A 12,500-nucleotide genomic window follows, 5' to 3' on the forward strand; every position below is an offset into this window, starting at 1 on the left:
TACACTTGTTTCTATCTACAACTGTCTCTGCCTACACCCGTCACTCTACACCTGTGTCCTGTCTACATCTGTCTCTGTCTACACCTCTCTCTGTCTACACCTGCCTCTGTCTACACCTGTCTCTACACCTGTCTCTATCCACACGCGTCTCTGTCTACACCTGTCTCTGTCCATTCCCGTGTCTCTTGACTTACCGTCATTTCTCATGTCGCCTGTCAATGACATGACTACTGTCTTCATTACGACATACCTGTCACTCAGCACACCTGTCATGGCTAACCAGTTCATGACAGGTGTGTGTGTGTGTGTGTGTGTGTTCCGTGGCTGGACAGCCGGTACGGAGGAACGGGACAATGGCATCTCCTCCCCCGCGCTAGTATTTAACATGGTTATCACGCGCGCGTCGTGCCCACCTCAAGGTTATTATCATTCTGGATGTTAAATTGGAAAGTTAAATGTCGTTCTGGCGTATGAAGAGGACGGACGAACACTCTAGAATAAGCGAGGGAAGGTTTTTTTTAAACATGGCCGTTTTCCCGCGCAAACGCGCGACATCCCTCTTGAGAACTTGCACGTTGGTTCTTTTTTTTTTTTTTTTTTACATTTTTTTATGTAAATTGTAAATGCGACGTCGTAAATGGTCAAGTACTTAGATGGATGATAATGGAATTGAGCCGGTGATAAGTCTGCGCACGGCCCAGCTACGCTGGGAGAGGGAGGGAGAGTGGGGGGGGAGAGGCGCATGGAGCAGGTGAGAGGGAGTGGGAGAGAGGAGGAGGTGGAGGTGGTGGTGAGGTGGAACGTCTGGCTGTTCCTGACCTATCCATACCCCGGGTGGTGGGTGTGGAGGGAGGGAGGGGAGAGGAGAGGAGGGGAGTGAGGGGAGGGAGAGTGGGAGAGTGGGGGGGGAGAGGCACATGGAGCAGGTGAGAGGGAGTGGAAGAGAGGGAGTGGAGTGAGGTGGAGGTGGTGGTGAGGTGGAACGTCTGGCTGTTCCTGACCTATCCATACCCCGGGTGGTGGGTGTGGAGGGAGAGGGGAGGAGGAGGGGAGTGAGGGGAGGGGGGGTAGATATTACGTCGCCGGGCGAGGGGAGGGAGGGAGGGAGGGAGGGGAGGGGAGGGGTTAGCGGGTGTTGGGGGATGGGACACGCTGCCTCCCCTCCCTCCCTCCACCTCCCCTCCCTCCACCTCCCCTCCCCCCTCCCTCCCTCCCTCCCTCCCTCCACCTCCCCTCCCCCCTCCCCTCGCTATCAGGCCACAGTGTACGTTATCACGGCCTTGCATGTTGAACTTCACCCTGGTATGTTACATATTAACCTACATATTAGTATGTAAGTAGAATATTACATATTAACCTACATATTAGTATGTAGGTAGTATATTACACATTAACCTACATATTAATATGTTATCAGTATGTTACATATTAACCTACATATTAGTATGTTATCAGTATGTTACATATCAACCTACATATTAGTATGTAGTATGTTACATATCATCCCACACACTAGTGTGTATGTGTTAAAAGATCATTTTCTTAAGCCCAGAACCCCATTCTCTTTTCAGAGCCCCATTTTCTATGTTGTACCCATTTTCTGTATTTGACCTATAATTAATGTAAGAAACCAATGATAATATTAATGATAATAATAATAATAATAATAATAATAATAACTAATAATAATAATAATGATAATAATAATAATAATAATAATAATAATAATAATAATAATAATAACTAATAATAATAATAATGATAATAATAATAATAATAATAATAATAATAATAATAATAATAATAATAATGATAATAATAATAATGAAAATAATAATAATGATAATAATAATAATAATAGTAGTAATAATGATAATAACAATAATAATAATAATAATAATAATAATAATAATAATAAAAATAATGATAAAAAATAATACTAAGTGATAATCAATAATAATAAGAGTCTAATGAAAGGGTAAATAAGACATAGGAAAAGTATATATACGAATTATGGAAGTGGGTAACCAGCTGTCTTCATGTGTGCCAGTCCAAAGCTTAGACGTGTTGGGCAAGAAACAGTTATCAAAGCGGCCCACACACCCCCTCGAGGTGTCCAAAACGACCAATTAGTAATCATGTGACGTAGCATATATATATATATATATATATATATATATATATATATATATATATACAGAGAGAGAGAGAGAGAGAGAGAGAGAGAGAGAGAGAGAGTAAATCAACTTCCATCGCCTTGGGTTCGAACCCTCCCCCCCTCCTACTTTCCCCCTCTTTGTTGTCCCCCCCCTCCACTCCCTCCCTAATACCCCTCCGCAGGACTTTCCCTCCCTCTCCCCCTCCTCCTCTTCCCTTCCCCTCCCCTCCCCTCCCCTCATTCAACCCCCCAGGAGGAGGAGAATGAGGAGGGGAGGGGATGGGGGGATGGGGGAGGGGAGGAGGGGGAGGGAAGGAGGGGGAACAGAGCCATGTACCCCCCCCCCCAAGGCAGGTACACCTGGACCCAGGCAGGTACACATGGACCCAGGCAGGTACACATGGACCCAGGCAGGTACACATGGACCCAGGCCTGGTACACATGGACCCAGGCTGGTACACATGGACCCAGGCTGGTACACATGGACCCAGGCTGGTACACCTGGACCCAGGCAGGTACACATGGACCCAGGCAGGTACACATGGACCCAGGCAGGTACACATGGACCCAGGCAGGTACACATGGACCCAGGCAGGTACACATGGACCCAGGCTGGTACACATGGACCCAGGCAGGTACACATGGACCCAGGCAGGTACACCTGGACCCAGGCAGGTACACATGGACCCAGGCAGGTACACATGGACCCAGGCAGGTACACATGGACCCAGGCAGGTACACATGGACCCAGGCAGGTACACATGGACCCAGGCTGGTACACATGGACCCAGGCAGGTACACATGGACCCAGGCTGGTACACATGGACCCAGGCAGGTACACATGGACCCAGGCAGGTACACATGGACCCAGGCAGGTACACATGGACCCTCGACCCACAAAACTGTGCTAGGAATGATAATCCTAGCAACCACACACACACGCACCTAGCACCTAGCAACCAGAGACAGACACACAGACACACACGCACAGACCTCACCTTTTTGGCGACCTACATCCGGGTTGAACTTCCTTGTGAACCCAGCGCTCCGGCGTTCTACTCCGCTCCTCCACGCCCGCCTCACGGGCGTGGTGGAGGCGGTAGAGCATGAGCGCGCCCACCAGCAGGTTCACCACGCCCACGCCCGCCAACACGTAGCAAATGTACCCACGCCAGGCCATTATCCGCGGGCGGGGGAGGGAGGGAGGTAGGGCGACAGCGTCTGTCCAACGGGGTCTATGCTGTCATTACTGGTCGTCTGGCTCGTTAGCTTCGGTAGTTCGGGGTCGTAGACCGTTTCATTCGAGGGGGGGTTGCCGAGCTCGGTCGTTAACTGCTCGTTCAGCTCGTTAGTCGTGTGCGTTCAGGCTCGTTAACTGGTTCATGTAAAAGGATTCGGAGTCTCGTTTACTGGTTCATTTGACGGGGTTCGGAGTCTCGTTAAGTGGTTCATTCAACAGTTCGGAGCTCAGTCGTCACGCCCTTGTTCATGGTTCATCGCTGGTTTGATGGTTCGTTCGTAAGTGGTCTGTTCCTCGGGTTCGCAGTCTCGTTATCTCGAATGAACCGGGGTTCAGAGTTCAGGGTTCAGTCACTGTTCATTCTTGTGTTTCACTGTTCATCCATATCAAAACATCGCTTATATATATATATATATATATATATATATATATATATATATATATATATATATATATATATATATGAAAGAGTAAATATAGATTCAATTAGAATTAATAAGAGATTTGACTATGGGATTAAAAAACATATTTCTCCAACGTAATAAAATAATCAAAATCACATCACGTACATATATTTATTAAATGTACAATTATCAATAATTTTTTAATATAAATATTAAACACACACGTGTTTGAAGACTATAAAATGATTTAATTGAACTGCAAATGCCTGAGAACATGTCGTAGGCGCCATGTTGGACGCACAAGAAGACAGTAAACATTATATTTACCGTAAATCTTCGTTTAATATCGTTTAATATTGATGGAATTATGAAATATTATGGAATTCCCATTATGGTATTAACCCATTACAATGGTAATCAGATAATATATCAGACTTTTAAGATAATTTATGTTGACCTGTTGTGAAATGGTAATCAGATAATATATCAAACTTGTAAGATATTTTTTGTTTACCTGTTGTGACATTCGAGTGTGGTTTTATTTTGTTTTAATGTTTCATTAAGAAATAAACATCTGAATTATAACTTAAGTATAAGTATCAATACTTTACGGTTTTTATAAGTAATAATAAGTAACGTTTCGAGAACTACTTTTCGTTGAACAAACATAATTAAATATTCACGTTTATTGAATTTTGACTCTTCTATGTGCCTTGTATCAACAGCTGAACACATAACACATTTTACGCATGTTGTATTTTTATCGTGTGCATAAAACTGCTGTATTTTGCGACTCGTTCAATAAATCGGTCCATTTACGAACGCCATCGACATTTTGGCGCTCGAAATCAGCTGACAATGCCACGTGTATCTGACCGTGTCCAGATGCACGATACTTCCTCAACATTTTTTTTTTACTTTCGTTCTTTAAAGGGACTTTCTACACCATTGTGTTACTTCCACTTTAAACGTTGGTTATTTCGTCATCACAAGCACGCGCGCTACTAGATCTAATTTGCATGTTAGGGTTTTTACGGAGGGCAAAGAAACATGGATCCAGAGATAGCTGGGAACTCCGCCATCTTTGAGTTGAAGTGACGTCATGGTTCACAGGTTTGACCCAAGTGTTATCTTCTTCGTGAACTTTGAACCAGACTCTATGTGGTGGGGGCAGCTCTAGCCCATGACGGCTATAGAGCACTCTAAACCTAATTAATAATAGACCAATTTAATAGTTTTAATAATTAAATCCACGCTTCTGATGTTACAGTAAGACGAACGATATGTAAATTGTAAATATTAAACTATGACTCTATAGAGCGATGTAGTTCCATGGTGTTGATGGCTCTAGCTCGTTAGATTGTAGAGCTCTGGTATGTAAGAGTAAAAATGGCCAGTTGACATTGGACTGGCCAAAGGGCATCTTACATCCACTGAATATATAAGTATGGTCTCGTATATGCTATTCTCATCTGTATCTTTCTATATAGTAATTAATATAGGGATGATTGTCATTTAATAGATTATATAAATCGACTCCCTATATAAATGGAAAAATATATCAAATTAAAAAATTCTCCGAAGGATATGATAATGGCATTCGAGTTTGGGTTATTTTATAACATTGTTTCAAAAACAAATCAATACTACAATAATTTTTATAAAACAAGTATCTATGACTCTCATTAATTTAATGTAACTTAATGGGTTTAACAGAAACACAATTCTTAGCGGAACACCACCATATTGTAACGAACATTTGAAAAAAAAAAATATTAATTTTCCTAGTATGAACAGCGATATATAACACTTTCTCCCATTTCGGGAATAAATTTTTTTCAACTCAATTTTTCTCTCGTGTACACAAATTATCGCATTTTGCAAATCGTGCAATAAATCCGTTCACTTATGAACGCGATCAACGGCCGCCAAGGCAGATCAGCTGACTTGACGTCGCCACGTGTATGTTTGTGCCCAGACGTGTGACACATTTTGCCCGACATTTTTAATGTCTTCTCTGAGGATCATCCCCACCTTGGGCGACTCCACTGCCACACCACTTGTTACGTAGCCACCAACACTCGCAGTGGGAGATGGTCCTCTTGTTTTTTCCCACCGGACACGGAGCAAAGGGACGCAAAACAAGAGAGCGATCGTGGGACTAAGCTAGAGTGGTCGGTCCGGGAGAGACGTGGCAACGCCGCATGGTAATTACACCCAGAGGAACCCCGATAAATCGATCTTCCTCGTGTTATTTGTGAGTAAAGAGTAGTTTCGGGAATATTAGACTTGATGATGGAATCATTAAGTACCATCATCATGGTACTACAATTGGAAGTTAAATGTAGAGATGTTATGTATGGGACTTGAAGTTTGTAAGGCTATGTAGGGGGTTCAGTGTGAAAGTTCAATGTTTAGGTAGTCATCTTAGATTAAAACTTTTCTTTATAGACACTATTAATTCATCAGCAAATTAGTTTTCTTTAAAGTAAATGGTATTGAACTCATTAATATAACCGTAGATGACGAATTTGATCGCTTGTTAAGGTCTTGTTCTGTATATTGAGGTCAAGCACGCACCGGTAACTTTCATAACCCCGATACAACATCAACAACCCCCCCCCCCATATCATGGGGGGTTGTGATTTCTGTTTCTATGTCACAATTTAGCTTCAAGTTGTGCTTTGAGGCACAGCTATTTTAAGCTCAAGCTTTAAAATTCTGTGTGTGTTAAGGAGCGATGGTGGAGGGGTGGAGAATAGAATGGGAGGGGAGGATGAGATGGTAGGAATGGGGGCGGGGGGAGGGGGGAATAAGGTGATGGGGGGGAAGAAAGGGGGGTTGTTGTGGGGGGGTTGTTGGGGGGTAAGCCAAGTGGGGGACAGTGACTCACGTGGAGGGGGAGATGGGGGAGGAGAGTGGATGTATGTGTTCCTCCATCTCCCCATAACCCATAACTGAATGCCACCCATCACCAACACCTCTCTCTCTCTCTCTCTCCCCATCACCACAACACTCTCTCCCCATCACCAACACCTCTCTCTCTCTCTCTCCCCATCACCACAACACTCTCTCCCTCATCACCAACACCTCTCTCTCTCTCTCTCCATCACCACAACACTCTCTCCCTCATCACCAACACCTCTCTCTCTCTCTCCATCACCACAACACTCTCTCCCTCATCACCAACACCTCTCTCTCTCTCTCCATCACCACAACACTCTCTCCCTCATCACCAACACCTCTCCTTCATCACCAACATCTTTTCCCCAACACCAACATTCTCTCCCATGTATCCAACACCTCTCCCTCACCACCAACACTTCTCCCCATCACCAACACTTCTCTCCCCATCACCAACACCTCTCTCCCCATCACCAACACTTCTATCACCCATCACTAACACCTCTCTCCCCATCACCAACGCCTCTCCCCCATCACCAACACCTCTCCCCATCACCAACACCTCTCCCTCATCACCAACACCTCTCTCCCCATCACCAACGCCTCTCCCCCATCACCAACACCTCTCCACATCACCAACACCTCTCCCCATCACCAACACTTCTCTCCCCCCCATCACCAACATCTTTCCCAACACCAACACCTCTCCCCAACACCAACACCTCTCCCCATCACCAACACTCTCCCCATCACCAACACCTCTCCCCATCACCAACACCTCTCCCCATCACCAACACCTCTCCTTCATCACCAACATCTTTCCCCAACACCAACACTCTCTACCTTATAACCAACACCTCTCTCTCCCCATCACCAACACTTCTCTCCCTCACCACCAACACCTCTCCCCATCACCAACACTGTTCAGTGGTACCTACAACCATCCCTCCCCCATTTTCTATTGTCTCCACGTGAATGACCACCACAATCTTCACCACAACAACCCCTCACTCACCACCATCACCAACACAATCTCCATCACCACCAGGAGGGCCAGTACCCTTAACCCCTCCCCCTCTCCAACAACCAACCACCACCACCACTCCCCCACCACCACCACCACCCCCCACAACCACCCCATTAACAACCACAACCCCATTCACAACCCTCCCCCAGCGCGGCCAATCCCCAACACAGTCACCACCACCACCATTATCTCCACCATCACCATCACTCCCCCCCTCCCCCGGGTGACGGGGGTGGGGGGGGGGTATTTCCTGTGAGCGTGACGCGTTACGTAACGTGTCCTGTGACTCACGTTGGCCACGACACACACACACACACACACACTTACGCTCATACATACATACATATGTGCATACATACGTGCATACATACGTACATACGTGCATACATACGTGCATACATACGTACATACATACATACATACATACATACATACATACATACATACATACATACATACGTGCATACATACATACATACATATATACATACATACATACATACATACATACATACATACATAAATACATACATACATACATACATACATATATACTTGTATACATAAATACATATATGCATACGTACATACATACACGCACATACATACAAACACATACAAACATACATACGTACATACATACATATGCACATACATACATACATACATACAGACAGACAGGCACACAGACGTGCATATATATACATACTTACATACATACACATACATACATTTCCCCGTAGACTCACACACACACACACACACACACACACACACACACTAACAGCATTAACAACAACAGAAACAACAACAACCTCATTAACATGTCCGCTTAGCCAGTTGTATAATTTACATAAAACAAATGTTTATTATATTCTTTTTTAACAAACTTCAGTAAAGACATCTGTGTCTACATTCAAACCCTTCTTTTGAAAAAATATATTGATATTGTTAAGCAAATATATTTATTTCACAGATGAATAAGTAGGCGCTAAATATCTAAAATACTATAGATTTTTAATTTGGACACCACAAGATTAAAAAATATTCCGATTTTTAAATATTTTTCCCGGCAAAAATATTTTCAATTTAATCTCTCTCTCGTTACTTAACCATAAGTCAACCATTACTTTCAAGGCTGTAGTCACACTTAGAAAATATTAACGTCTTCAAATAGTGAGAAATGTAGGACTAAGGAACAAAGGGAAGCCATATTAATCCTCCTAAAGTTAGGCATATTTCATCCCGGGCGCCCAGACCAAGGCCGCCGCCATCTTGCCCCTCCCGCCTCCTCCACCAGCTCCCGGATGACGTCACATAAACCAACGAACGCTCGCTTTTTAAACGCCTCGTTACCCGTTAATAATTACTTCTCCGGTCTGATAAAGTATTTATCGTGTTTATATTTATTAAGAGAGGAGGGGACTGGGGGGAAACAGTAGGGGTTATAAATGTGTTGTGATATACAGGGATTGGGGAGGTGTATGGCGCGCGTTCGTGGTCGCCCATCCGACTTGGAGTCGTTCACAGGACGTTCGCGGGAAGTGGATTTATTAATCCGTTCTTTTAGCTTGGTGAATGGCAGGGTCTTATGGCGCTGTTTGTGTACGTCATTTTAAGACGTCTTGCATTACGGAATACGTAACCTTTGAAGCATAACGGTACGGCCTTTTTAAGTATAACGGTACGGCCTTTTTAAGCATAACGGTACGGCCTATTAAGGCACGACGGTACGGCCTTTTAAGCATGACGGTACGGCCTTTTCAAGCACGAAGGTACGGCCTTTTAAGGCACGACGGTATGGCTTTTTAAGCACGACGGTACGGCCTTTTAAGGCACGACGGTACGGCCTTTTTAAGCACGACGGTGCGGCCTTTTAAGGCACGACGGTACGGCTTTTTAAGCATGACCTTTTAAAGCACGACGGTACGACCGCTGAGTATCCTAACCTGACCTTTGACCTGACCCTGTAAGGGATGTGACAAAAGACCAGGTCGTACCCTTGTGCTCTGGGGTCGTGCCGTCGTGTTATGGGGTCGTACTCTCGTACTTTGAGGTCGTACCGTCTTGGTACTCTGGGGTCGTACCGTCTTGGTACTCTGGGGTCGTACCGTCTTGGTGCTCTGGGGTCGTACCGTCTTGGTACTCTGGGGTCGTACCGTCTTGGTACTCTGGGGTCGTACCGTCTTGGTACTCTGGGGTCGTACCGTGTTAAACCTAAGATACACGACCTCCTTAACAAGTCAAACCAACGTATGAGAGATAAACATTAATCAAAAATTATCTGAGAAAAATCGGTTAATGTCTTCCAGTAATAATTAATTAATTAACATTTTCCCCATAATTTCTCCTCATTTTATCATACCTTTATATCATCTATGACAACTTTACGTCTCTCAAACTTACCTCAATTGTTAGGTTAGATTTATATCAATGTTTATAGACCAGGTAGGTTAACAAGGCGTTTAAAAAAACAATGTTTATAAACGTCATAAATAAGGGGCTGTTATATAAATGTTAATAAATGTCATAAATAAGGAGCTGTTATATAAATGTTTATAAACGTCATAAATAAGGGGTTGTTATATAAATGTTTATAAACGTCATAAATAAGGGGCTGTTATATAAATGTTTATAAACGTCATAAATAAGGGGCTGTCATATAAATGTTTATAAACATCATAAATAAGGAGCTGTTATATAAATGTTTATAAACGTCATAAATAAGGGGCTGTTATATAAATGTTTATGGCCCTTGTGGTGTAAGGTAATGTTTATGGCGGTAATAAATGGTTTATTTTTAACGATGTTTATACCCTTGTTGGGCATTATGCCATGTTTATAGACCTATTGTTCAGGGAAACATGTTTATATAATGTTTATAGCCCTCCCTGTTGGAAGATAAGGGGACGAGTTGGCGTTTAAACCCATCTGCTTATTTAGGATAATTAAAATGTACATAATTAGGATAAATAAGAGGGTATGTGTATAATATTTATAGCCCTAGTGGGTGAGGAAGGGGGGGGTGGCTGTGTTTATATACCCCTGATACATAAGGGGGCATTTTTTTTAAGACGTTTATATAGTGGTGGTTAAGGTGGAATGTACAGGAATTGGATGGTTTTTATTTAACACATTTTAAACTTCTTTGTTCTTAAGTATTGTCGTGTTTATCATCTTAAATCATCGCTAAAGTACTTTATCTATTTACTGTGAATTTTTTAAATGTATATTGAGTTTAATATAGTTATATAACAACGGTGAAATCATATATTTATAGATATTCAGCAACTTAGATAAGTCTGTGGTTAAACCCTACCATTTTCTGTAATACTCAAAATAGTTAATCATAGAAAACGGAGATCAGATTTCTCATTTTGCTATGAACTAATCGCCGAGATGAATTGGTCTGTGCCGGATTAACTATCTAATTGCCCATTTGGCTAGTCTGGTGTAAGGTAGGATGACCTTGAGGACCGCAGGGGAATTATCCGGACTCAAACACGACGCGTTTCAATACTGACAATTTTGCCGCCATTTTTGACCCGAGTGGAAATGAGAGTTTACAAGAATATTACGCTTAAGGTCAAGAATAATTCATCCTTGGGGTAATTAAATGAATTATGTGTTAATTTAATTATTTGATACATATGTGTCATTTATTATAAGTTATTTTATTTTTAGATAAAAGAGTTTGAGGATGAAAATACGGGACTTTGTTTTGATTTGATATATTACAAACCCCATTTCCTCTTTTTAAATTTATTTTTTGACGATAAGTATACATACATGTATGATCTATGTGTAGTCTATTTATCTCATACATATAATCGAGTTTGTATTCTTATTAATGAATGCTTATATTGTTATACAGCGTTTGAGGGGAATATATATATATGATTGGCAGGTCAAGTCTGTAACGAGGGATTAAAAGGTCATTGACCTGACCCTACAGTGTCAGGTCAAAGGTCAGGTCATCATACCTTTTGCTTGTTATAATTAATGCCACGTATATTCAAATTTGCTTCCAATTTTGGTATGTTAAGTAATTAAATTATATTACCACACGCCATTTTCTATACGAATTTTAGAATTTAAAAATCGCTTGTTGAAAATTGGTATTTAACCTTACCTTAACTACTGGTAAATACTGTCTCCACTCACCTGCAAGAGATAATTACTTGGTTAATACAAGGATTATATAATTACTTTAGCCTACCCTTAATTAAACCCGGAATTAGTATAATATTTTTAGTTTTTATAATAAGAATTATAACTATAACATCTGAATTATAACTACAACATAAGAATTATAACTATAACATCTGAATTATAACTACAACATAAGAATTATAACTATAACATCTGAATTATAACTACAGCATAAGAATTATAACTATAACATCTGAATTATAACTACAACATAAGAATTATAACTATAACATCTGAATTATAACTACAACATAAGAATTATAACTATAACATCTGAATTATAACTACAACATAAGAATTATAACTATAACATCTGAATTATAACTACAACATTAGGATTATAACTATAACAATAATTATAATTATAACATAAGAATTATATGATGTTCCACTAGCCTAGCTGGACTAGCCTAGGAATTCCCACTTGCCTAGCTGGACTAGCCTAGGAATTCCCACTATCCTAGCCCAACTAGCCTAGGAATTCCCACTAGCCTAGCACAACTAGCCTAGGAATTCCCACTAGCCTAGCCCAACTAGCCTAGGAATTCCCACTAG

The 12,500-nt window shown here is 41.8% G+C and overlaps 1 protein-coding gene across 7 annotated transcripts in view; it reads right to left on the reverse strand.

Moving 5' to 3' along the window:
• The window catches only part of LOC139761380 (arginine kinase), a 117,504-nt gene that overhangs the window by 72,663 nt on the left and 32,341 nt on the right, over positions 1-12,500 (reverse strand). The window contains exons 1-2 of one of the 7 annotated variants that reach the window (XM_071685504.1): positions 5,837-5,979; positions 3,157-3,771 (exon numbers count right to left, since the gene is read on the reverse strand). The exons of 4 other annotated variants lie outside the window; for them this stretch is intronic. In XM_071685504.1, coding sequence (XP_071541605.1) covers positions 3,157-3,338 — 182 coding nt within the window. In that variant the 5' untranslated portion in view covers positions 3,339-3,771; positions 5,837-5,979. Of the gene's footprint in view, positions 1-3,156; positions 3,772-5,836; positions 5,980-12,500 lie in introns of those variants that run through there. 2 more of the 7 variants (XM_071685506.1, XM_071685505.1) reach the window with 2 other exon arrangements.

The sequence above is a fragment of the Panulirus ornatus genome, chromosome 40, assembly GCF_036320965.1.
Source record: "Panulirus ornatus isolate Po-2019 chromosome 40, ASM3632096v1, whole genome shotgun sequence".
Taxonomy (NCBI): Eukaryota; Metazoa; Arthropoda; class Malacostraca; order Decapoda; family Palinuridae; genus Panulirus; species Panulirus ornatus.